The 23,567-nt window shown below is 45.1% G+C and overlaps 2 protein-coding genes across 3 annotated transcripts in view; both read right to left on the bottom strand.

Moving 5' to 3' along the window:
- Positions 1 to 1,554, bottom strand: part of Hnrnpm (heterogeneous nuclear ribonucleoprotein M) — a 61,757-nt gene extending 60,203 nt beyond the window's left edge. Inside the window, exon 1 of the mRNA XM_052746629.1 lies at positions 1,445 to 1,554. Within this exon, the coding sequence (XP_052602589.1) occupies positions 1,445 to 1,461 (17 nt within the window). The 5' untranslated portion in view covers positions 1,462 to 1,554. The remainder of the gene's footprint in view (positions 1 to 1,444) is intronic.
- Positions 1 to 23,567, bottom strand: part of Marchf2 (membrane associated ring-CH-type finger 2) — a 33,128-nt gene that overhangs the window by 7,337 nt on the left and 2,224 nt on the right. For both annotated transcript variants that reach the window (XM_052746625.1, XM_052746626.1), the window contains exons 2-4: positions 16,988 to 17,215; positions 9,246 to 9,441; positions 1,445 to 1,654 (exon numbers count right to left, since the gene is read on the bottom strand). In XM_052746625.1, the coding sequence (XP_052602585.1) occupies positions 1,445 to 1,654; positions 9,246 to 9,441; positions 16,988 to 17,163 (582 nt within the window). In that variant the 5' untranslated portion in view covers positions 17,164 to 17,215. The remainder of the gene's footprint in view (positions 1 to 1,444; positions 1,655 to 9,245; positions 9,442 to 16,987; positions 17,216 to 23,567) is intronic.

The following is a 23,567-nucleotide window of genomic DNA, read 5'->3' as shown; positions in this document are numbered from 1 at the left end:
GCCATCCTCCCGCCTCAGACTCCTGAGTACTGCGATTACAGGCAATGTAAATCACCACAGCTGGCTTTTGTCTTATTTGTTCGTTTGTGGTACCAGGGATTTAACCTAGGCCTTGCACATGTACCACTGAGGAATCTCTCTAGCCCTGATTTAATTTTTTTCTGCATTTTTCATCTATTGATTGTGTGGGGGTGGAGTGGGGTGTACATATGGAAGTCCCAGGACAACTTGTGGAAGTCTGTTCTCTCCCCCTATGTGGTCCCAGGGATCAAATCAGGTCATCAGGCTCAGCAGCAAGTGTTTTTATCTGCTGCGCCATCTCACTGGCCCTCAACTTCTTTCTCTCCTTTCCTCCCTCCCTCCGTCCTTCCTTCCTCTTCTCTCCCTCTCTCTGTTCCTTCTTCCTCCCTCCCTCCTTCCTTCCTTTCTTCCTCCTTCCCTTCTTCTTTCCCTCCTTTCCTTCTCTTAGTTTTTGAGACTGAGTCTCATGTATCCCAGGCTAGCCATGGTCTCACTATGTAGCAAAGGATAACCCTGAGTGTCTAATCCTCCTGACTTGACCTTCTCAAAGCTGGAAACCAGAGAGAATGGCACTGGGATTCAAAACTGGATAAGCACGCCACCAACTGAGCTACATCCAGGACACATTCCCCACTCCCCTCTCCCTTTCTTTCCTTGTTAACTTTTTTATTAACTAAATCTCTTCTTTCACAGTTCCATATATGTCTATAATGCATTCCGATTACTCATCCCACTTTCATTTCCCTGCAACCCATCAAACCCCTCCTCCCTACAAAGTCTTTCCCCACATTCATGTCTTTTTGTTTTTTTCTGTGACACACTGAGTTAAGGCAGGGTCATCTGTGTGGCCATGGGTTTGGGTATACAGCAGAGCCTCATGGGCTCAGCTGTGGGCACACAACTGAAGACAATGTCTCCCCCTTCTCCAGAGTCTATCAGTAGCCAACAATTCAGCAGGGAGAGGTGGGGCTTATATTTTTTGGAAGATTTTTAATCCATATTCTTTGTTACATTTATTTAGTTATTTCTGGGGGCATCCTATGTTAGGACAGAGGGCAAGCTGAAGTCAGTCCTCACCTTCTACCACACGGGTTCAAGGCCAGTTCCTTTACTGCTGAGATGTCTCACTTGTCCTCCGTTTCTTAGTACGTATCTGCTCGACCTCACTCTCTCCCTATCTTTTTCTTGCTTCAGCCTTTTGCTGTCCCTACTTCTTCTCACCTGACCCATCATGATTAACTGCCCTAGTGCCCTTGGAACAAAAGGCTCACTGTTGGCTGGGGGTGTCCCTGGACCTGTGTTATACTGTCAACCTGAAGCAACAGCAAGAGTGAGCTGAGGTGACCACTTCCAGCAGTAGCAACATTCACACACAGCCTGGGCATCCCAGCTGAGCCCACCCACCTGGGCTGCACCCACTCACCAGTGTCCAGAGCACATAGATAGTGAAGAGGGCGATGGTGAGAGCAATGAGCCCCACAGCCTCCAGCCGGCTATGCAGACGGAGGTGGTCCTGGGCCCCTCGAAGGCACAGCCAACCTGAGATGGCAGCCAGTGGTGTGATGAACACGAAGCACACCATGTCACAGCACAGCGTCCGCTTCTCAGTGCGAGGCCCTGGGTCCTTCAGCCACTACGGGGGAGCAGATGAGGGGTGGGGTTATGTAGAAGGGTGCTGCAGAAGGAATGGGATGAGGGCAGGCTGTAGGCCTGGATCTCCTTATTTTTTAATAATAGTAATACTTTAGCGTTATTATTATTTAATTAATAATTAATCATATGGAGTCTGCTGAGTGCTTGCATCCATTTTACTGATGGGCAAATGGAGCCAACAGAGGAGTTTCATGTATTCATGCAAATTCACATAACTAGAGCAGACTGACTATCCTATTCTAAAAATCTACCATCCAAAATGTTCTAAAATCTGAAACTTATAAAACACCAAGATGATGGGTGAGTAAAGGAGGGCAACTGGAAAGCAGGGCTCGAATTTAAGAGCACTTGCTACTCTTCCAAAGGACCAGAGTTCTGTTCCCATCATCCATGTCAAAGGTTTACAACCAACCACCTATATAATTCTAGTTCCAGGGGAATCCCATGCCCTCTACTGGCCTCTGTGGGCACCTGTACACAAGCGAACACACATACAGATATACACCTAAATAAAAAATAAAAATAAATCCTTTTTTTGTTTGTTTGCTTTTTGAGACAGGGTCTCTCTATGTAGTCCTGGCTGTCCTGGAACTTGCAATGTAGAAAACCTGGCTGGCCTCAAACTCACAGAAGTCCTTTTGCCTCTGTCTCCCCAAGTGCTGGGATTAAAGGTGTGCACCACTATGCCTAGCTTAAAAACAAATCTTTAAAATGTCATTGTGGTACCACAAATAGAAATTTCTACATCATGAAACTTGTTTTATATATACATCATCACCATCACCACCATCACCAGCACCACCACCATTGGTGGGTTGTTATTGTTTTCTGAGACAGTATCACCTGCAACCCATGTGGGCCTTGAACTTCTGACCTTCCTGCTTCCAAGTGTTGAGAATGTGTTACAATGTCCAGTTCAAAATTATTTAAAATATTATATCTGGGGATATAATTTAATAATGGTACAACACTTGCTTGGCACGAGTGAGGCCCTAGGTTCAATTGCTACCACCACCCTAGAAAAGAAAGAAACAGAGGGGGTGGAGGTGTAGTAGTACACACCTGTAATCCCAACATTTGAGCAATGTAGGGAGAAGGATCATGAGTTCAAGGTCAACCTCTGCAAGTTTGAGGTCCTCCTAGGCTATGTGAGACCCTTCCTCAATAGACAGACATATAGAGTGGTGGTTTGAATGAAAATGGCTCATGTATGCTCATATATTTGGTCCCCAGCTGGTGGAACTATTAGGGAATTAGGAGGTCTGGCCTAGTTGGAAGAGATACGTCACTGGGGCAGGATTTCAAAAGCCCATATTACTCCTGGTTAGTCCCTCTCTGTCTCCTACTTGCAGGTAAAATGTAAGCTCTTAGATACTGAACCATCCCTACTTGCATGCTGCCACGCTCTCTGCCATGATGATCATGGACTCACTCTCTGAAACTGTAAGCCCCCAATAAACTCTTCCTTCTATAAGTTGCCTTGGTCATGTGTCTTATCACAGAAATAGGAAAGAAACTAAGACTGATAGATATGCTGGGTAGTACTGGTGCACGCCTATAATCCCAACACTCAGGAGACAGAGGCAGGCCAATCTCTGAGTTCGAGGCCAGCCTGGTCTACATAGTGAGTTCCAGGACAGCCAGAGCTACACAGAGAAACCCTGTCTCAAAAAACAAAATAAATAAATAAATAAATAATTTTTTTTACATGTGTACACATATGGATGTGTATGTGTGTGTGTGTGTGTGTGTGTGTGTGTGTGTACACACATGTATGTGGGGGCTATGAAGCCCAGATGAGGGAGTCAAATCCCCTGGAGCTAGAGTTACAAGTGCTTGTGAACAGCCTGATGTGGGTGCTGGGAATTGAACTTCAGTCCTCCAAAAGAACAATAAGTGATCTTACTACTGAGCCATCTCTCTCCAAAAGAGAGAGATGGGAGAGAAAGAGAAATAACTAACACTACATATGTTGACTCAATGACACTATGGGCTAAGGATGTAGCTCAGTGGGGGAGTATTTGCCTAGTGTGAGCAAGGCCCTTGGTTCCAACCCCAGCAATACAAGAAAACAAGTAATTAAAGTAAAATATTGTATAAACTTACTTTCAGGACGAGAGTATACATATATGTATATTTATGAAATATTTCCTTTCAATTTGGATCCCAAAATATCTCATATTACCCATGAAAACACTCCAAAATCCCAAACTCTCAAAACCACTCTAGGCCCAAGCTCTTTTTTTTTTTTTTTTTTTAAGACAGGGTATCATGTAAACTAGGCTGGACAAACTCAACACTATATAGACAAAGCTGGTCTTAAACTTCTGACCCCCATGCCACCACCTCCCCAGTTCTAGGATTATAGGTGTGTGGCACCATGCAGGGTTTTATGAAGTGATGAGGCTCAGATCCAGGGCTTCATGTATGTTAGGTTACCTACCAGATGAACCACACACCCCAGGCCTTGGTGTTATGCAGGTTGGCTTGACTCTCTTATCTTTCTGTCTCTGACTCTTTGGCATATCTACCTGTGTGTGCCACCACAACCAGCCCAAACATTTTGGATAAGGTTTATTCATCCTGTAGCCCATAAAGGCAGCCAGGACTAGAACCTAGCTAATGCTGCTTGGGTGCCCAAGTACCCTTTGTCACTATATCATAGAGCGCCCCCCCAAAGATGTTGGGCCAAGAGAAACAAATATGACTCATAAAAAAAAATTCAGGGAAAGAAGCAGAAAGGGTCCTTGTTCTCCTGTGAGGGACATATCAAACAGTGAAAGTTGGGGGGCCAGCAAGAGGGTTTGGTGGGTAAAGCACTTGACACACAAGGTTGATGACCTGTTCAATCCCCAGAACCCACATAAAGGTAGAAGGAGAGAACCAACTCCCTGCAAGTCATCCTTCATATGTGTACTGTGCCATACATGTGTGCATGACCCCCTGCAACACACACAGAGTGAAGTAATTTTTAAAAATTAATTTTTAAAAATGGGGAAGATGGCCAGGGAGCTAGCTAAAGGCCTTGCAGAATGGACAGAAGGGGTGGGAAGGGAGACAAGACTGAAGACTACATGAGCATCAGACACAAAGGCCCTATGGTAGGGCCTTTTAAACTGACACATTGAACTGAATCAAGGGTAGGAGACGGTGTATGTAGAGTCCCTCTCTCTCACTGTCTCCTTGGCACTCAGCTCCCAGGTGGGCTGGAGGCTTTACTTAGGTCTCCCAAGTGACCTATAGTGGCCTTGACTGATCTGGGCAGTACTTCTGGTCTCAGGACGGACATTGCTCCTCACACTTCAGCTCAGTGACATCTACTCTGGAGTTCTCAGCCATCATATGCCAGGGTGGCATCAATAAAACAGAAGTACCTGGGGACATCCAATCACAATCCTAACTGTCATGCTCAGGACAAAGTCCAAGTGTCTGTGTGACACACAAAGCCAGGTGTCATCACTGCCATCTCTCTTGAAACCACTCTTTTCCTCCCTACTTTTTTTTCATTTTGTGTGAGTATATATATATATGTGTGTGCATGTGTGCATACATATTGGGGTGCTGTGTGTGTGTGTGTGTGTGTGTGTGTGTGTGTGTATGCGTGTGAAGGCACACATAGCATGTGGAGGTTGATATCAAGAATTATCCTCAAGCTGTCCTCCACCTTATTCATTGAGGCAGGCTCTCTCAGTCAAACTCAAAGCTCATGGATATAGCCTATTTTGCTAACCAGCTTGCTCTGAGGATCCCCTGTGTCTGCCTCCTGAGGCTGTAAGTATAAGCAGCTGCCACACCCACCTGACATTTACATACATTCTAGGGGGTCTGAACTCCTGATCCTTATGCTTACATGGCAAGTACTTTAACCACTGAGCCTTCTTGGATTTTTTTTTTTTCTCAAACAAAACATCTCGGATGTCTGTTCACATATCCCCAAGAATAGTGTTATACAACAGGTCTCATGTAGCCCAGGTTGGATTCAAACTCTCTATGCAGTCAAGGATGACCTTCCACCTCTAATCCCCTTGCCTCTACCTACCTCTCAAGTGCTGGGATTCTTATTGGATTCTACAGCTTGAACTCAGGGTCTCATGTCTCACTCAGCATTACACCATGAGCTACAACCCCACCCCTTTTAGCTTGACCTACTCCTCCTGGCCTCAGAGCCTTTGCACTTGCTATGTTCTCTGCCAGGACTGTCTTCTCCCTAGGCTCTCTAAATTCCTGTTTTAATCCCTCAGGTCTCAACTTGGGGATTCACCTCCAGCCAAAGCCTCTCCCTCACCCACACAACTCTCAATCTTTGTGTGTGTTTGTGTGTTGGTGTATGAGTACAGGAATGCATGTTTGAGATATGGTGTCCCTGATGTTTTCCTCTTGTGTAAACCAGGCTGGCTGGCCAACGAGTTTCCAGGGATTTTGTATCTACCGCCCAACTTGCCTTAAGAACACTGGGATTACAGAAATAAGCTACAACACCTGGCTTTATGTCAGTTCTGGGGATTTGAACTCAGGCCTGTGTGCTTGTATGGGAAGCACTTTATACAGTGAGCTATCTTCCAGTTCCTAGGACCACTCTTGGCCCCCAAGTGTTTCGTTACACCATCCCAACATTTCCCTCTCTAATGTTTTGTGTTAATGGTCAATTTGACAGAATTTGGAATCCTGGGATGGGAGTCTCAAGGAAGGATTGTGCAGATCAGAGTGGCCTATGGACTTGCCTGTGAGAATGTTCTTAATTTCATGAGATGAGAAGACTCTCACTGTGAGTTTGGCACCATCTCATAGGCTGGCCTGGACAGTGAAAGGAGAGCCATGCATACTGGTATTGCTTGTTCTCCACTTCTGGACTATGATACCATGTCACCAGCTAACTTATTTAAGATAGAGATTCCTACCACTAGACTTCACTGCAATGATAGAGTGTGACCTATTTAAGTTGCTTTTGTCAGGGTATTTTATCACAGCAAACAGGACAGGAACTAAGACACTGTAACTGTTCCCACCAACTGGCCTATTTGGAGATTATGTGGACATTATCAACTGTGTGTTGGTGACCTGGCAGGTCCAGTACCTGACAAAATATTGGGCACACCAGAGGTGTTCAAAGAAATACTTGATGATCTGAGCTTGGTAGCACATGCCTGTAATCCCAAACCCAGAAGAGGCTGAAATAGGAGGATTCTAAGTTTTGGCCCACCTGGGGCTATAATAGGTAGGTAGATAGGTAGGTAGGTAGGTAGGTAGGTAGATGATTGATAGATAGATGACAGATAGATAGATGGTTGGTAGATGATAGACAGGCAGATAGATAGACAGACAGACAGACAGATAGATAGATAGATAAAGGGCTGGTGAGATGACTCAGTAGGTAAAGGCACTTGCCAAGCCTGACAAATTGAGTTCTATCCCAGATCCCACATCGAGAAACAAAATAACTAACTTGTGCATGTTGTCCTCTGACCTACACACATGTAATGAATTTTAAAAATATTTTTAAGGGGCTGGAGAGATGACAGTAGTTAAGAGCACTGACTGCTCTTACAGAGGACCCAGGCTTAATTCCCAGCACCCACATGGCAGCTCACAATGGTCTGTAACTCCAGTTCCAGGGGACTCTACACCTATGGCAATACCAATGCAAATAAAATATATAAAAAATATTTTTAAGAATAAGGTGGGTGGTGGTGGCTCATGCTTTTAATTCCAGCACTTAGAAGGCAGAGGCAGGTGGATCTCTGAGTTCAAGGCCAGCCTGGTCTCAAGTGAGTTCCAGGACAGCCAGGGATACACAGAGACCCAGTCTCAAAAAAACAAACAGCCGGGCGGTGGTGGCGCACGCCTTTAATCCCAGCACTCGGGAGGCAGAGCCAGGCGGATCTCTGTGAGTTCGAGGCCAGCCTGGGCTACCAAGTGAGTTCCAGGAGAGGCGCAAAGCTACACAGAGAAACCCTGTCTCGAAAAACCAAAAAAAAAAAAAAAAAAATACCGTCTTTCTTGCCGGGCGGTGGTGGCGCACGCCTTTAATCCCAGCACTCGGGAGGCAGAGCCAGGTGGATCTCTGTGAGTTCGAGGCCAGCCTGGTCTCCAAAGCGAGTTCCAGGAAAGGCGCAAAGCTACACAGAGAAACCCTGTCTCGAAAAACCAAAAAAAAAAAAAAAAAAAAAAAAAAAAAAACAAACAAACAAACAAAAAGAAAATAATAGCATGGTATGGTGGTACAGACCTTTAATTCCAGTCCTTGGGAAGCCACGGCAGTCAGATCTCTGTGAGATCAGCCTGGTCTTCATAGAGACTTCTAGGTCAGTTCTAGGGCTACTTAGATACACTCTGCCTCAAAAACTGCCCCCAACAACTGTATGGTGGCTGAATCAAGAGGATAACAGATCGTTCAAGGCCAGCCTGGTCCACATAGCAAGTTCTAGGCTAGCCAGGGTTACATAATGAACCTTGCCTTTAAACAAACAAACAAACAAACAAACAAATAAATAAATAAATAAATACGAGCAAATAAAAAACCTGGGTATGGTGGTTCACCTGTTAATCCCAGGATATGGGAGGTGGAGGCAAGAGGATCAGGAGTTTAAGGCCAGTTTGTTATACAGCAAGCTGTAGGCCAGCCTGGGCTACCTGAGACTGTGTCTCAAAAAGTAAAAAAGAGGCCGGGCGGTGGTGGCGCATGCCTTTAATCCCAGCACTCGGGAGGCAGAGCCAGGCAGATCTCTGTGGGTTCGAGGCCAGACTGGTCTCCAAAGTGAGTTCTGGGAAAGGCGCAAAGCTACACAGAGAAACCCTGTCTCGAAAAACCAAAAATAAATAAATAAATAAATAAATAAATAAATAAAAATAAAAAAATAAAAAAGAACTAACAACAGTAGCCCTAGGGTTCATACCTTGTCATACTGGCAGTCAAAAGGCCGAAGCAGGAGGATTGCCCTTTCAGGCCTCCCTAAGCTAAAATGACACTCTATTTCAAACAAGCAAAAAACAGCCCTGCCTAGTGGTACATGCTTATAATCTCAATACTCAGGAAACAGAGGCAGGATAGTAGCAAATTCAAGCAATATTAAAAGGGGAGAGGCTGGCTGAGGCTGGGTTTGTGGCTCAGTTGGTAGAGGGCTAGCCTAGCATGCATGAAGCACTGGGTTCCGTTGCTAGCACTGCATAAACCAGAGGTGATACTGCTTGCCTATAATCCCAGCACTGGGGAAGTAGAGGCTGAATGACCAGGAGTTGGAAAGTCATCTTCAGCTAAAAGCTACTTTGAGGACAGCCTAGGACACCTGAGACTCTGCTTCAAAAACAAAGCAAAACAACCATCAGAGAAGACAGAGAGAGAGACAGAGACAGAGACAGAGACAGACAGAAACAGAGACAGAGACAGAGAGAGAAAGCGAGCATGGCAGGCAGAGGCTTGCAGACCTACAGCCTCTGGTCAGTCAGGTTCCCACACATTCAGTACTGGCAGGGACATAATCAGCTTCCCCAGCTAACCTGAGCAGCTACTACCTCTGTCCCCAAACTGCCCTTCCTCCCTTCTGGATGTCCAGTCTTCCCCGCAAGCAATATACCTCTGTGAGGGGTCGGGGCCGCTTTTCAACTGCAAACTCAGTGTGGCACAGCTCGCAGTAGCTGGTATTGGAGGAAGACAGCCATTTCTCCAGGCAGCTCTTGTGCACAGCTCCTAGCGTGCCGGTGCAGCCACATGGGGACAGCAAGTTCTCCCCATTTGCTCCCTCGTGACAGATTCGGCAGAAGGGACAGTCACTGGAAGGATACAGAGATAAGACTTGTAAATGATGGTAGGGCTTCTTGATTATACTGGCATCACTGTTTGCTAAGATATAAGCTCACTGTCACTCCCAGGTTGCTGTTTGGTAAACTCCTAGTCATCCTTCAGCAGCCCAGCTATAGATGTCCTCTCCTCAGGTAGCTTTTTCAAACTCCCATTGGTAGGCCCATGTGTCCCCTCCCCAGAGCTACTGTGGGCTTTTTAGCCTAGAGTGAGCATCCTGTCCACCTGCCTGCCTAATGTTTTCTTCTTTTGATGAAATACTATCATGATATTCCTAAGTAACTATCCACTCTTGGTGGTCTTTCTGAGGGTTTATATAGCCAACCTGACACCATGTAGAATAATCACCTTAGAGACAAATCTCTGGGCATGTCTGTGACAGATTTTCTAAATTAGATTAAGAGAAGTGGGACGACCCATCCCAAACATGGATGATACCATTCCATGGGGTGGGGTCCTAGACTGAATAAAAAAGAGGAAGCAGGGACATAAGATGGCTCAATGGATAAAGGTGCTTGCTGATAAATCTGATGACCTGAGCTCAATCCCTGGGACCCACATTGTGGAAGAAGAGAATCAACTCCTTCAGGTTGTCCTGGACACACACATGTCATGGGATACACACAGGAGTGTGCACACACACACACACTAATAATTTTTAAAGGAAAAAGCAAATTGAACACAAGCAATTCATCTATCTTATTCCTAAGCATTATGAGTGCAACATGACCAACCACCTCAGATGCTTGTGCCACTGTGACTTCCCAGCCATGATGGAAACAAATCTTTCCTTCCTTAAGTTGCCTTTGTCAGGTGTTTGTCACAGAAACAAGACAAATAACTAATACAGTCCTCAAGGACTACAGCACACACATAATCACACACATACACTAACACACATCACACACACACACACATACACTAACACATGATTATACACACATACACTAACACACATCACACACAAAATTTCAGACATACACTAACACACACACATGCTTACACACATACACTAACACACATCACACACACACATATAATTACACACATATACAGCAAAACACTTGATAACACACATACATTAACAAATACCGCACACACATGATTACATATACATACAAATATACACCACACACAAATTTTTTTAAAATTTTATTTATATATGTATATTTTTAGGTATGAGTACTCTGTCTGCATGCATACCAGAGACAGCTTCAGATCCCATTATAGATGGTTGTGAGCCACCATGTGGTTGCTGGGAATTGACCTTTGGAAGAACAGCCAGTGCTCTTAACCACTAAACCATCTCTCCAGCCCCACACACAAAATTTTTTAAAAAGACATTATCAAAACTCTTGGCTCTATCGATATCTAAAAGTCACACTCTGAGAAACCTGTGCATATGAGAAAATTACTCATTTGTTTTTCTGTGCATGGCTAAGGAAGACAAGGGGTGGGATGGGCGAACAGGCATAGAAACCATCCATAACAGCTGCTGTGTGGAGTCTCTAATTACAGCCCAGTCTCTAGGGAAGTTGAGTTCTTCCTAGGGCAGCTCCAGAAGGCAGGAGGTGTGGCTTTAGGGGACCCATGGGCTATCCAATACATGAGTCATTGTTTTCTAAACATTTCTGCCCAGAGAGCATATTGTCAGGAACACACACACACACACACACACACACACACACACACACACACACACACACACACACACACGAGAGAGAGAGAGAGAGAGAGAGAGAGAGAGAGAGAGAGAGAGAGAGAGAGAGAGAGAGAGCTCTTTTCTCCAGTTTTCTGTTTGTGTGGCTGCGAATCCAGCACTTTGGAGGTAGAGACAGGAGGATCAAGAGTTCAAGGCTGGAAATAAGCCTGGACTACATGAAATCCTGTCTCAAAACAACAGAAATGCCAAACAACCCAGATCCCAAAAGATAGGGCTCACATCTTTCCTTTCAGCCCAGTCTCTAAGAAGTTGTTTTCTTTTGCCATACCAAAAGGCTACCGGGGAGACTGAGGAGATGTTCAATGGGTAAAGAGCTTGCCATGCAAACCTAAGAACTAGAGTTTGGATCCTCAGTGCCCACACAAAACCAGTCAGGTGTGGTGGCCCATGTGTAATCCCGGCACCTAGAAGATGGAGATGGGGTCCCCAGAACAAACTGGGTATCCATTCTAGCAGAATCATCCAGCTCTGGGTTCAAGTCAGAGACCCTGCCTCAACAGCGTGCGTGTGTGCATGGGTGCCTGTGTGTTGGAAAGAGATGAAGAAAGACACCTGATGTCAGCCTCTCACCTCCACAAACACACAAGCAAACAGGTACACACAACTGCACGTGTATATCCCCACACATGCAAACTCTCTCTCTCTCCCTCTCTCCCTCTCCCCCCCACCCCTCACACACACACACACAAGGGCATCCCCAGTTCCTTTCTAATTACACATTCCGATTCACACACACACAGTCACACAAACATAAAAGTTCACAGGAAAGGACTCCCCATTCCGGAAACCAACTCAGGGAAAGGAAGCAGTAAGACTCTTAAGAGCCACGTCAGCTCAGTTTCTTCTGGGAAGCCCTGAAAACTCTGAAACAGCAATTCTTACAAAGGCAGAGAGAGAGCAAGTTATAGTTTACTGAGTATTCCCCATGTATCAGGCACTTTGGGGGCATTTAGTTTAATTGTTTATCTTATATGAGTGCTACATATGACAACCTCCTACCTTGTTTGAGGAGGGTCAGTGTTCATATGTGCTGCATGTGTCAGGCTTGCTCTGAGCTTCTGGAGCTTTACCTGTCTCCACTCCTACCTCAAGGTTTGCAGGCCTGAGTACCATGACTGGATTTCTACATGGATTCTGGGGATTTGAACGCAAGTCCTTATGCTTGTATAGCAGCAGGCCTTTTACTCACTGAATCATCTTTACAAGCCTGTTTTTATTTATTTTAAGACATGGTTTCCAGGGCTACATAGAGAAACCCCGTTTTGAAAAACCAAAAACCAAAACCAAAACCAAACCAAACAAACAAACAAACAAACAAGACATGGTTACATTATGTAGCCCTGACTGTCTTGGAACTCATTATGCAGAACAAGCTAGCCTCAAACTCATAGAGATCTGCCTGCCTCTGATCTCAAGTGCTAGGATTAAAAACATATGCCACCACATCCGACTTCAGCCTATTTTTTTTGCTGTTGTTTGTTTTCAGACGGGGTATCATGTAGCCCATACTGGCCTCTAACTTGCCACCATAGCTGAGGATAACCTTAAATTCCTGGTCCTCCTGTGTCTACTTCTCCAGTCCTGGATGCCAGGCATGTGCCACCATGCCTAACTTTGTTTTTATATTTATTTATTTTTATTTATTTAGAGACAGAGTCTCACTATGTAACCCTGGCTGGCCTGGAACTTGTTATATAGATGAAGCTAGCCTTGAACTCACAAAAATCTGCCTATCTCTGCCTCCTAAGTATGTGTGCAACCATGCTCAATTGTTTTGCTTTTTGAAACAGGGTCTCACTTGCTTTCACTGCATAACCCAGGCTGGACATGGGTTCACAAGTCAATCTCAAACTGATGTTCCTCTCCCCTTGGCTCCCCTTGGTTCCAGAACTGTGGCTATAGGCTATATTCTAAGTGCAATACTGGGCTTCATTTATTTCATTCTCACAATGAGCGTCAGAGGAAAGAGCTCACTTGATTCCACTTTACAGATATGGATAAGTTCAGCTGGGCACTGGTGGTGTACACCTTTAATTCCAGCACTTGGGAGGCAGAGGCAGGTAGATCTCCGTGAATTCGAGGCCAGCCTGGTCTACAGAGGGAGTTCCAGGACAGCCAGAATTATATAGAGGAACCCTGTCTTGAAAAAAAAAAAGTGAAAAGTCCAAGGAAGCTGGGCAATGTGGCGCACATGTATGGTCCCAGTACTAGAAGGCAGAGGTAGGAAGACCAGGAGTTCAAGGCCAGTTAAGCTACATAACAAGCTTGGGGTCAGAATGGGTTACATGGAACTTTGTCTTGAGATTTAAAAAAAAGAAGAAGGAAGGAAGGAAAGCGAGGAAGAGGGAAGGAGAAAAGAGAAGAAAGAGGGGAAAGAAGGAAGGCCTGGAAAAATTTTAACCACTCTGTGTGTGTGTGTGTGTGTGTGTGTGTGTGTGTGTGTGTGTGTGTGTGTGTGTGTGTGTGTCTCACATGTGAGTTACAGGTGCATGTGCCTGTGCACATGCATGTGTAGGCCAGAGCACCATGTCAAGTGTCTTCCTCAACAGGGTCTCTCACTGAACTGGAAGTCTGCATTTTTAGCTAGTCTGGCATGCTAGCCAACAAGCTCTCAGTATCTACCTGTCTCTCCCACCCAACTTGCTGTGGTTGGTTCTCTCTTTCCACTTTTATGTGTGTTCCAAGTGTTGAACTCAGGTTGTCAGGCACATGCAGCCAGTTTTTTTTTTTTGTTTGTTTGTTTTTTTTTTTTTTGTTTTTTGAGACAGGGTTTCTCTGTGTAGCTTTGCGCCTTTTCCTGGATCTCGCTCTGTAGACCAGGTTGGCCTCGAACTCACAAAGATCCACCTGCCTCTGCCTCCCAAGTGCTGGGATTAAAGGCGTGCGCCACCACCGCCTGGCCTGTAGCCAGTTTTTTTACACACTGAGCCATCTTGCCAGCCCAGCATTTTCAGTTTATGATCATTTCAGTTCCAGTGGGCTCCTTAGAACATACCTTCATCATGGACAGAGGCAGCAAAATCCACATTCTGAGGACCATAACACCATATTCTCAGAATACTCTGACCAGAAATCTGTTCCAGATCACTCGGGGAAAGAAAGGTATCCACAGGAGTTTCAGCCCAGGTACTCTTCTCCACAATTCTCACTCCCTGTACTGCTTCTCCAAAGCCTAAGGTCACTGGTGTTGTAAAGCCCTATCCTCTGGGCATGATAGCTTTCATCGTCTTCATCAGAGTAGCTGGGACTATTTGCAAACAACCTTCAAGATCCAGTCTGCTGACTGTTGGCCTTCCCTCCTACAAAGAGGAGGTGGGAGGGTCACTATACCCTCCCCTGAGACCCCAGACACCACCTCCTGCACCTCTCCCTGCTAACTATATTCGATTAATTTCCCAGTTACACATGATCTTGTGTTCTAAGAGGTGCTAGACTATACAGAACATGGGAGGTTCATGAAGGGGGAGTCGATCTATGGTGTTATGGGGAAGTCATCATCTATGCTGGGTGAGACTTTCTGGTGATACAGCTCTTCTGGGGTATCCATGCTCCTGTAAGTAATCACCCACCCACACTCTCTAAGTAACCCCAGTAAACTCATTAGTCCCCACACCTAGGCTTTGGTGGAACTGTACTTTAGTTTGTCATTGGTGTCCTGTCTCTGGGGGATATCAAGGGAGGAAGCAAGCATTTGTTTATATCTCCTCAAGAAAAAGTTCATGAATCAACTTTCAACACTTGATCTTCAGATTTCCCATAATCATCTAGAATTTTAGTGCTGAAGAGAGAATCCATGGCTTTGCTCATACTAAGCAAGCACTCTATCACTAAGCCATATCCCCAGCCGCAATTTGTTCATTTATTAGTAAATTTTAGAAAAGATATTGCTATGTAGACTAGGATGGTCTCACACTCTCTGTAGCCTAGGCTTGCCTTAAACTTTAATCCTCTTGCCTCAGAATTCATGTACTGGAATTTATAACATGTTCTTTGGTGTGTGCTTATGTAAGGTGTATAGATGGGTGCTGGTGAGCATACATGTGTGTGCACATGCTTGTGGAAGCCTCGGGTGTCATTCCTCAGGAGCCATCCACCTTGTTTATTAGACAGAGTCTCCCACTGGCCTAGGAATGTCTACCTTGTTTTTAAAATTACATTTTATTCATTTATTTTGTGTGCGTGAGTGGACAGGTTGGCATGTATGTGCCATGCACACATGTGGAGGTCAGAGGCTAACTTTCAGGAGTTGATTTTCTCCTTCCATCATGTGCATCCCAGGGATCTAATGTAGATAGAACATCAGGCTTTTACCCAATGAGCCATCTCACTGACCGCCATCTTGTTTTTTGAGCCAAGGTCTCTCACTGGCTAGGCTAGCTGGCCAGCAAGTCCCAGGAATCAACCTCTTTCTGCATCTCCAGTTCTGGGATTATAAATATGTGCCTCCACACTCAAGTTTTGGGTGTGGATGTGTGTTCTTGTTGTGGAATATTTAACTATGTAAAGATGTGTTACAGCCGGGCGGTGGTGGCGCACGCCTTTAATCCCAGCACTCGGGAGGCAGAGCCAGGCGGATCTCTGTGAGTTCGAGGCCAGCCTGGTCTCCAAAGCGAGTTCCAGGAAAGGCGCAAAGCTACAGAGAAACCCTGTCTCGAAAAACCAAAAAAAAAAAAAAAAAAAAAAAAAAAAAAGATGTGTTACATTTGTTTTTGCTGCATTTGTGTAATTATGTAAAGATGTGTTGCATTTGTTTAACCTTGCCTGCTAAGGCACCTGATTGGTCTAATAAAAAGCTGAACAGCCAACAGCTATGCAGGAGAGGGATAGGCAGGGATGGTGAGCAGAGAGAATAAGTAGGAGGAGAAATCTAGGCAAGGGAGAGGAGAAGGAGGAGAGAATGAGGGAAAAGGAGAGGGACACTCCTGGGGCCAGAAGCTAGGCAGCCACCAGCCAGCCAGACGTGAGAAGCAGGGAAAGTAAGATATGCAGAAGGAAAGAAAGGTAAAAAGCCCTGAGGCAAAATGTAGATGAAGAGAAACAGGTTAAGTTATAAGATCTAGTGGAACAAGCATAAGATAAGGCTGAACATTCATAACTAATAGGAAGACTCCGTGTAATGATTTGGAGCTGGTTGGTGACCCAAAACAAAAAGCCTGGTACATGTTCCTATTTGTGTGCATGTGTATATGTGTGTGTGAAGGCCAGAGGTCAACATTAGGCACTGCTTTTCAGGGGATGTCCACCTTGTTTTTTAAAGAATGGTCTCTAGTTGGCCTAGCACTCACCAATTAAGGCAGGCTGGCTGAGAGAGCTCCAGAGATCTGCTTGTCTCTCCCTGGGATTATAACACAGGCTACCAAGCCCAGCTTTTTACACAGATTCCAGGGATGAACCTCAGGTCTTCAAGCTTGCATAGCAAGCACTTTTTCAACTGCCCCATCTCCCTCGCCCCATTTACAGACATGTCCCACCACACCCAACTATTTGGTCTCTTTAGTATTTGTCTCTGTGGAGAGGAAGTTCCCAAGGAAGCCAGAAGAGGGTGTTGGATCCCCTGGAGCTAGAGTTGCAGACAGTTGTGAACTGTCCATTGTTGGTGCTGGGAACTGAACTCTGATCTTCTGCAAGAACAGCAAGTGTTCTTTAACCACTGAGCCATCTCTCCAACCTCTGTATTTGGTTTCTTCTCTCTGGCATGTTCACCCCTTTGCCTCTCAGTGACTGGACCTAACCTCAGACTAGGAGAAAATCACTCAACCCAGAAAGAAATGGACAACAGCCAGGATACTACTCACCTCGGTGTGTCCAAAGCCCGGATGACAGTTGAGAGCAGTCGGCCATCCCTTGAAGTCACCTGTGCCACATACTGTGGTGGCCCAAGGCCTGTGGCCTCCACAACCTTGGAGAAGGCAGGGCTGCCAGAGCAGTCACACAGGGAGCCAGGGAGGTGGCAGCAGTCACCTGTCGTCATGGCCACAAGGAGCCTTCTGTCCTCAGGGCCTGAGGCCCATGGTCCCAGGAGCCTAAGGGGAGGCCAGCAGAGAGATCAAAGGCAAAATTAGTGAGTCACAGTAACAGTTGGGTTACTCTTTTTTTTTTTTTTTTTTTGAGGTATGTATGTATGTATGTGTATACATGTGCTTGCAAATGTATGTATACGTGCAAGTGAGTGTGTACCAAGGCACATGAGTAGAGGTCAAAGGTCTGAGAACACCCATGTCTGCCACCTTGTTTGAGACAAAGTCTCTTGTTTTCTACTGTGTACACTAGGCCAGCTGACTCCCCATCTTCCAGAGATTCTCCTGTCCCCACCTCCCGTTTTCACAGTATGAGGACTGGGATTGAGGCTTATTATGCCTGGCTTTACATGGGTTCTGGGGATGTAAACTAAAGTCCTCACATTTGTGCGGCTAGCCTTTACCTACAAAGTGGTCTCCCCACTCTGAGTCCCTATTTTGAACTCACTCTATAGTCAGGCTAGCCTGGAACTTAAGATCTAAGACTTCTGAATGGTGGGTTTTAGATCATGCCTGGCTCTTGAGTTCCATCTTGTCAGGGATTGTGATGGTTATTTAGTTGTCAAACTGACACAATCAAGAATCACCTGGAAGCTGGGTGGTGGTGGTGCACATCTTTAATCCCAGCACTCAGGAGGCAGAGGCAGGTGGATCTCTGTGAATTCAAGGCCAGCCTGGGCTACATACAGAGTGAGTTCCAGGAAAGGTTCCAAAGCTACACAGAGAAATGAAGAACTGTCTAGACTAGGTTGGGATATGGTTGTGGGAAGGGGCTCTCAACTATCTAGACTATGCTGGGATGTGGCTGTGGGAAGGGGCTCTCATGAGGAGTTGTCTAGACTATTTGGGATGTGTTCGTGGGTAGCAGTTCTCATGAGGAATTGTCTAGGTTGGGATGTGGTTGTGGGATGGGGCTCTCATGAGGAACTGTCTAGACTAGGTTGGGATGTGGTTGTGCCTTTGAGGGACTTTTTCTTTTTAAATTATGTTTGTCTTGTGTATGTTTATGTATGTGCACAGCATGAATGTGGAGGTCAGAGGACAGCTAGCAAGAGTCAGTTCTCTCCTTCCACAATATGGATCCTGAGGGTTGATCTCAAGTCATTAGGCTTGGTGGCAAGTGCTTTTACCTGCTGAAACATCTGGAGTCCCTTCTACCTAGGTATTTCCCTCCCTTCGCTTCCTTTCTTTCTCTGTTTCTTTTTGAGACACAGCTTCTCTGTGCAGCCTTGGCAGTCCTAGAACCTGATCTGTAAACCAGGCTAGCCTTGAACTCACAAAGTCCGCCTGCCTCTGCCTCCCAAGTGCTAGGATTAAAGACTTGTGCCACCACCACCAGGCCCTTTTTTTTCCCTAACCAATGGTTTGTTTGTTTTTTAGTTGACAATTTCATTTTTGTTTTGTTTTGTTGTTGTTGTTGTTGTTGTTGTTTTCTGAGACAAGGTTTCACTGTGTATCCCTGACTGTTCTGGAACTGACTATGTAAACCAGGCAGGCCTAGAACTCACAGAGATCCACCTCCTGAGTGCTGGGATTAAAGGTGTGTGCCACCACTGCCTAGCCCTAGGTATTTTCTTAATTGGTTAGCTGAGGTGGGAAGACCCTCCTTGAAGGAAGGTGAGCTACACACTGGACTGAATGAAAAGGATAGCGTGAGCTGGGCACTAGCCTGCATGCATTTATTGCTTTCTGTTCCTAATTATAAATGTGATATGACAAATGCCCTCCAGTTCTTGCTGCTGTGACTTCCCTGAAATGATGGCCTGTAACCTGGAACTGTGAACTAAAATAAATCCTTTCTTCTCCCCTAAGTTGCTTTTGTCAGGGTATTTTATCAGTGTCACAGAACTGACACTAAGACAGGACTCTAAGATTTGCCTCTTTGAATGTATATTTGCATCTGTAAAATGTAGATGTGAGAACTCTATGATGTGATATACACAACTTAGCCCAGGCTTGGAGGACAGCTGGATGTGTGATGGATTTTTTTCTAGTCTTCTAGAAAAAGCCAGGCACGGTCCCAATTCCAAATCCTACAAATCAGCCTCCATGTCACATTTCCACATGGAACAGCAATTGAAAGTAACTACACACCTACTGTGTGCCCGGCCCTTCACTCAGTTTTTTCCACAGCCAGGACCATCTTGTTCTAGCTAAGACCAAATCCTTGAGACAGGACTAAAAACACATTAAGCTGTCTTTAATGGAAACAGAATGCATATAGAGAGGTTGGGAGCATGACTCAAGAGGTAGAATACCTGCCTAGAATCCAGTGAGGGCCTGTGACAGATGGAACAGTAGTAAAGTGCTGCCCTAGCATGTGTGAGACTCTGGATTCAATTTCCAACCAACACAAACACACACACACACACACACACACACACACACACACACACACACACACACACACGGATGGATGTACGGACGGACAGACGGACGGGGCAGGGCGGGGGGAGGGGGGAGATAGAGAATTAGAAACTCAAGTGTTTTGCACAGCACCAGAATGGTGAGTCATTCAGGTCCCTTGTGACTCATGGCCTCTGTTGGACTGTGCACTCTTGGAGATCTCAATTCATCAAGGAAATGACACATGTATGTGTCCCCATAAGACCAGTTGTTCTATCCTCAGTTCCCAAGGAGAGGCTACAGGAAATAGTAAATACCTCAGGAAGCTATTCTGAAGTCTACTCTTCATGACTTTGGTGGAATTCTGCCCTCTGCCTCAGGGTCCAATAAGCAAAAAGGAACCCTATGCAGCCTCATCCTCTTCTCCAGTGTTGCAAGAAGGGAATTCCAGCTTTCCAATCTCTGTGTAAATTTCCTCTAAGAATGTTTTTTCCTTTCTAGTAGCAGGATATGAACTTAGAGACCAGCCTTACCAGGCAATCACCCTGCCACTAAGCTATACTCCTAGCTCTCTGCACCCCACCCCTCCACACACACACTTTTAAAACTTTTCCTTTTTGATTTTCAAAATTTTTCATTAATTTTGTTATGTTCATTTATGGAGGAGAGAGTGGATGTGCCACAGAGTGCATGTGAAAGTCAGAGGACAACTTGCAAGAGTCAGTTCTCTCCTACCAAGTGGGTTTTGGGGGCTCAAACTCAGGTCATCAGGCTTGGTGGCAAGCACTTTACTCTATGAGGTATCTATCTCACTGTCCGGTAATGTTTTAATTTGAGAGTACCTCCAAGCTACATAGGCCGACCTTGCCTGGAGCTTGCTCTGTAGTCTAGGCAGACCTTGAACTTAAGACCCTCCTGCCTCAGCTCTTCAAGTAGCTGAGGTCATAGGACTGTGGCATCATGCCTGACTCTTCTGAGAAATCCCTGAAAGAACAGAAGGCTACTTAAGACATCAATCCAGAGCCAAAGATCACTGGTTTCAATTTGTCCAACACCCAAGACTCTTGTCTCTAAGAGTAAAATCCAGAGCCCACAGCAACCCTAATAGTATTTGTAAGTTCCAACTGATAGGGCCAGCTCCGCCCCAAGTCAACTCTTACTAGCCCTGCCTGTGAAAACCAGAGACCTAAAATACATGGAACGTAAATGATTAACTGACTTTTTGCACTCAGACAGTCAGCTGACAGACCAGCTCTTCCCTGAGGTGCTCAGCTAAAAACCCAGCATGACCTCTGAGGCCTCCATAGCTAAGCCACCATAGGTCAGATAAGCAAGTATCAACCAAAGCCAGACAGCCATGAGGAAGGCTGAGAACCTGAGATAACAGCCATAGAGCATCAGCCAGGACTGCCTTGTTGTGGACACTGATGTTCTGTCAACCAGAATGTACAGTTGAGAGGTCAGTAGGGAAGTGCTGGGCCCTCTGAGAGAATGCAAGCTGAAAAAAGTCCACCTCGACCTCTGATGATTTGTTTTAGATTTTTTCCCCTTTTCTTTGGTTCTTTTTCTTTTTTTTTCTTCCTTCTCTCTTTTTTTTTTTTTTTTGAGACAGGATTTCTAGAATTCACTATTTAACCAAAGATGACCTTGAACTATCATTTTAAATGTTTTTAAATTGTATTGTTTGTATTTTATTTTATGTGTATCTGCCTGCATGTGTATCTATGTACCACATGTACAGCTGCTGCCTGTGAGGCAAAAAGAGGGCATCGGATCCCCTGGAACTGGAGCTACAGATGGTTGTGAACTACCATGTGGATGCTGGGAATTGAACCCAGGTCCTCTGGAAAAGCACCCAGTGCTCTTAACCCTGAGCCATCTCTGCAGCCCTGACCTTGAACTCTTGAAAGTCACCTTCCAAATACTCCCATTTCAGGAATACCATGTTTGGTGTATGTAGTTCTGGAGATGGAACCCAGAGCTTCGTGCATGCTAGGTAAACACTCTACCAGCTGAACTACACTCCCAGTGGGCTGGCTCGCTCTCTCTCTCTCTCTCTCTCTCTCTCTCTCTCTCTCTCTCTCTCTCTTCTTGGTGACAGGGTCTCACTATACAGCTCAGGCTAGAACTCTTGATCATCCTGCCTCTGTCTTCCAAGTTTTAGAAGATGACAGATCTTAGAATTTATACCAACAATTGTGCTTACAAGAATCATCACAATTCCTTACTTTACCTACTATTGGGGGGGAAGTCCACCAACACTAGTAAATCTGCTCATACTAGTCCATAAATTGCAAAATAGTCATAGAAATGTTGGGCATGGTAGCACATTCCTATGATTCCAGCATTCTAAACACAGAGGCAGGAGGATCAAGAGTTCATGCTTATTTTGGCTACAGAGAGAGCTAGAGATCAGGTGGGGCTACAAGAGACCTCAATTCAAAAAACAAAACAAATATCAGCAGGTAAAATGGCTCAGCAAGTAAAGGCCCTAATGACTTGAGTTCTGTTCCCAGAACCTGTATGGTGGAAGAGAAAAAACACACATACACACACACACACACACACACACACACACACACACACACACACACACACAGAAATAAATGTTTAAAAAGTAACATCAGCAAAAATGTATTAAACACTGGATACTAAAGCTGGGCTTGTGGTTCAGCTGGCAGCATGTTTATCTAGCATGCACAGAGCACTGAGTTTGCTCCCTATGGCCTTATAAAACTGAGTATGGGGGTACACACTTATAATCCCAGCACTCAGGACATGTAAGCAAGAAGATTAGAAGTTCAAGGTCATTCTCAGCTATATATTGAGTTTGAGGCCAGTTTGGGCTACAGGAGACCCTGTTTCAAAAATAAACAATACACACAAAATATTAGATTGCCAAGCTATCTGCTTACATTCAAACTTCAAACAATTGTTATTAAATGTCTCCTTCAAAGGTCACATCCCTGGAGTACATCTCTTGAACCACTATGGCTAAAGTGACACCTCATGGCATGGGGTCCTTTCTGAAATGTTTGTTAATAAACCTGTCATGCCTGTCGTCGTACTCTTCAGTGACTCTGGAAAGGAGGGACTTTGTCAGACATTCTTCCTGCTGTCCCCAGCACCCCGCCCTAGATCTAGCACAGAGTGATTGCACACAGTATTGCTGTATTCATTTCTCATTCTCAACTCTGTAACAAATTGGAAGAATCAGTTAGATGAGCCTTAGAAGCTATCCTGCCAGTCTCTATAATGGGAAACAGTTCTAAGGCTTTCATCAGGTTTTCACAACCAAAGTATAAGCCCAGTAATTAGCCTCACTGATTGAAGAAGAGGCCAAAGTTCAGGAGGGATGCCTATTCACTCAAGGTCACACAGCTGGAAAGAGACAGAGCCAGGATTTAAACTTAAACTGTACAGTGAGTTATCTGGTCTTTAAGGGACACTAGTTCTTTTTTGTTGACTTATTTAATTTTATTTATTAATTTTATTTTATATGTATGCTATGTGTGTCCAGTGAATGCTTGAAAAGGCCAGAAAAAGGAGTTGGATTCCCTAAAACTGGAGTTACAGATGGCTGTAAGTCACCATGAAGGTTCTGGGAACTGATCCTAGGTCCTCTGCAAGAGCACTAAGGATTCTTTTTTTCTTTTTCTTTTTCTTTCTTTCTTTTTGTTTGTTTGTTTTGAGACAGAGTCTCTCTGTGTAACAGTCCTGGAACTCCCTCTGTAGACCAGGCTAGCCTTGAACTCACGGAGATCAGCCTGCCTCTGACTCATGAGTGCTAGGATTAAAAGTCTGGGCCACCACTGCCCAGCTCAGCAAGTATTCAAAAACCAGCCACTAGTTTTTGTTCCTTTGTTTGCTTCACTTTTGAGACAGCATTTCATTACATAAGCCACACCGGCCTTGAATTCTTGATAATTTTCCTGCCTCAGCCTCCTGTGTGCTGGGATTACAGGCAGGCAGCACCACACTCAGATTCTGTGTTTACTTTTTTTGGAAGGAG

This window comes from Peromyscus californicus, unplaced genomic scaffold (genome assembly GCF_007827085.1).
Source record: "Peromyscus californicus insignis strain IS unplaced genomic scaffold, ASM782708v3 Scaffold_1__1_contigs__length_55948999, whole genome shotgun sequence".
NCBI lineage: Eukaryota > Metazoa > Chordata > Mammalia > Rodentia > Cricetidae > Peromyscus > Peromyscus californicus.
Note: the sequence above shows the minus strand (reverse complement) of the source record. Positions and strands in the feature narration are given on the sequence as shown.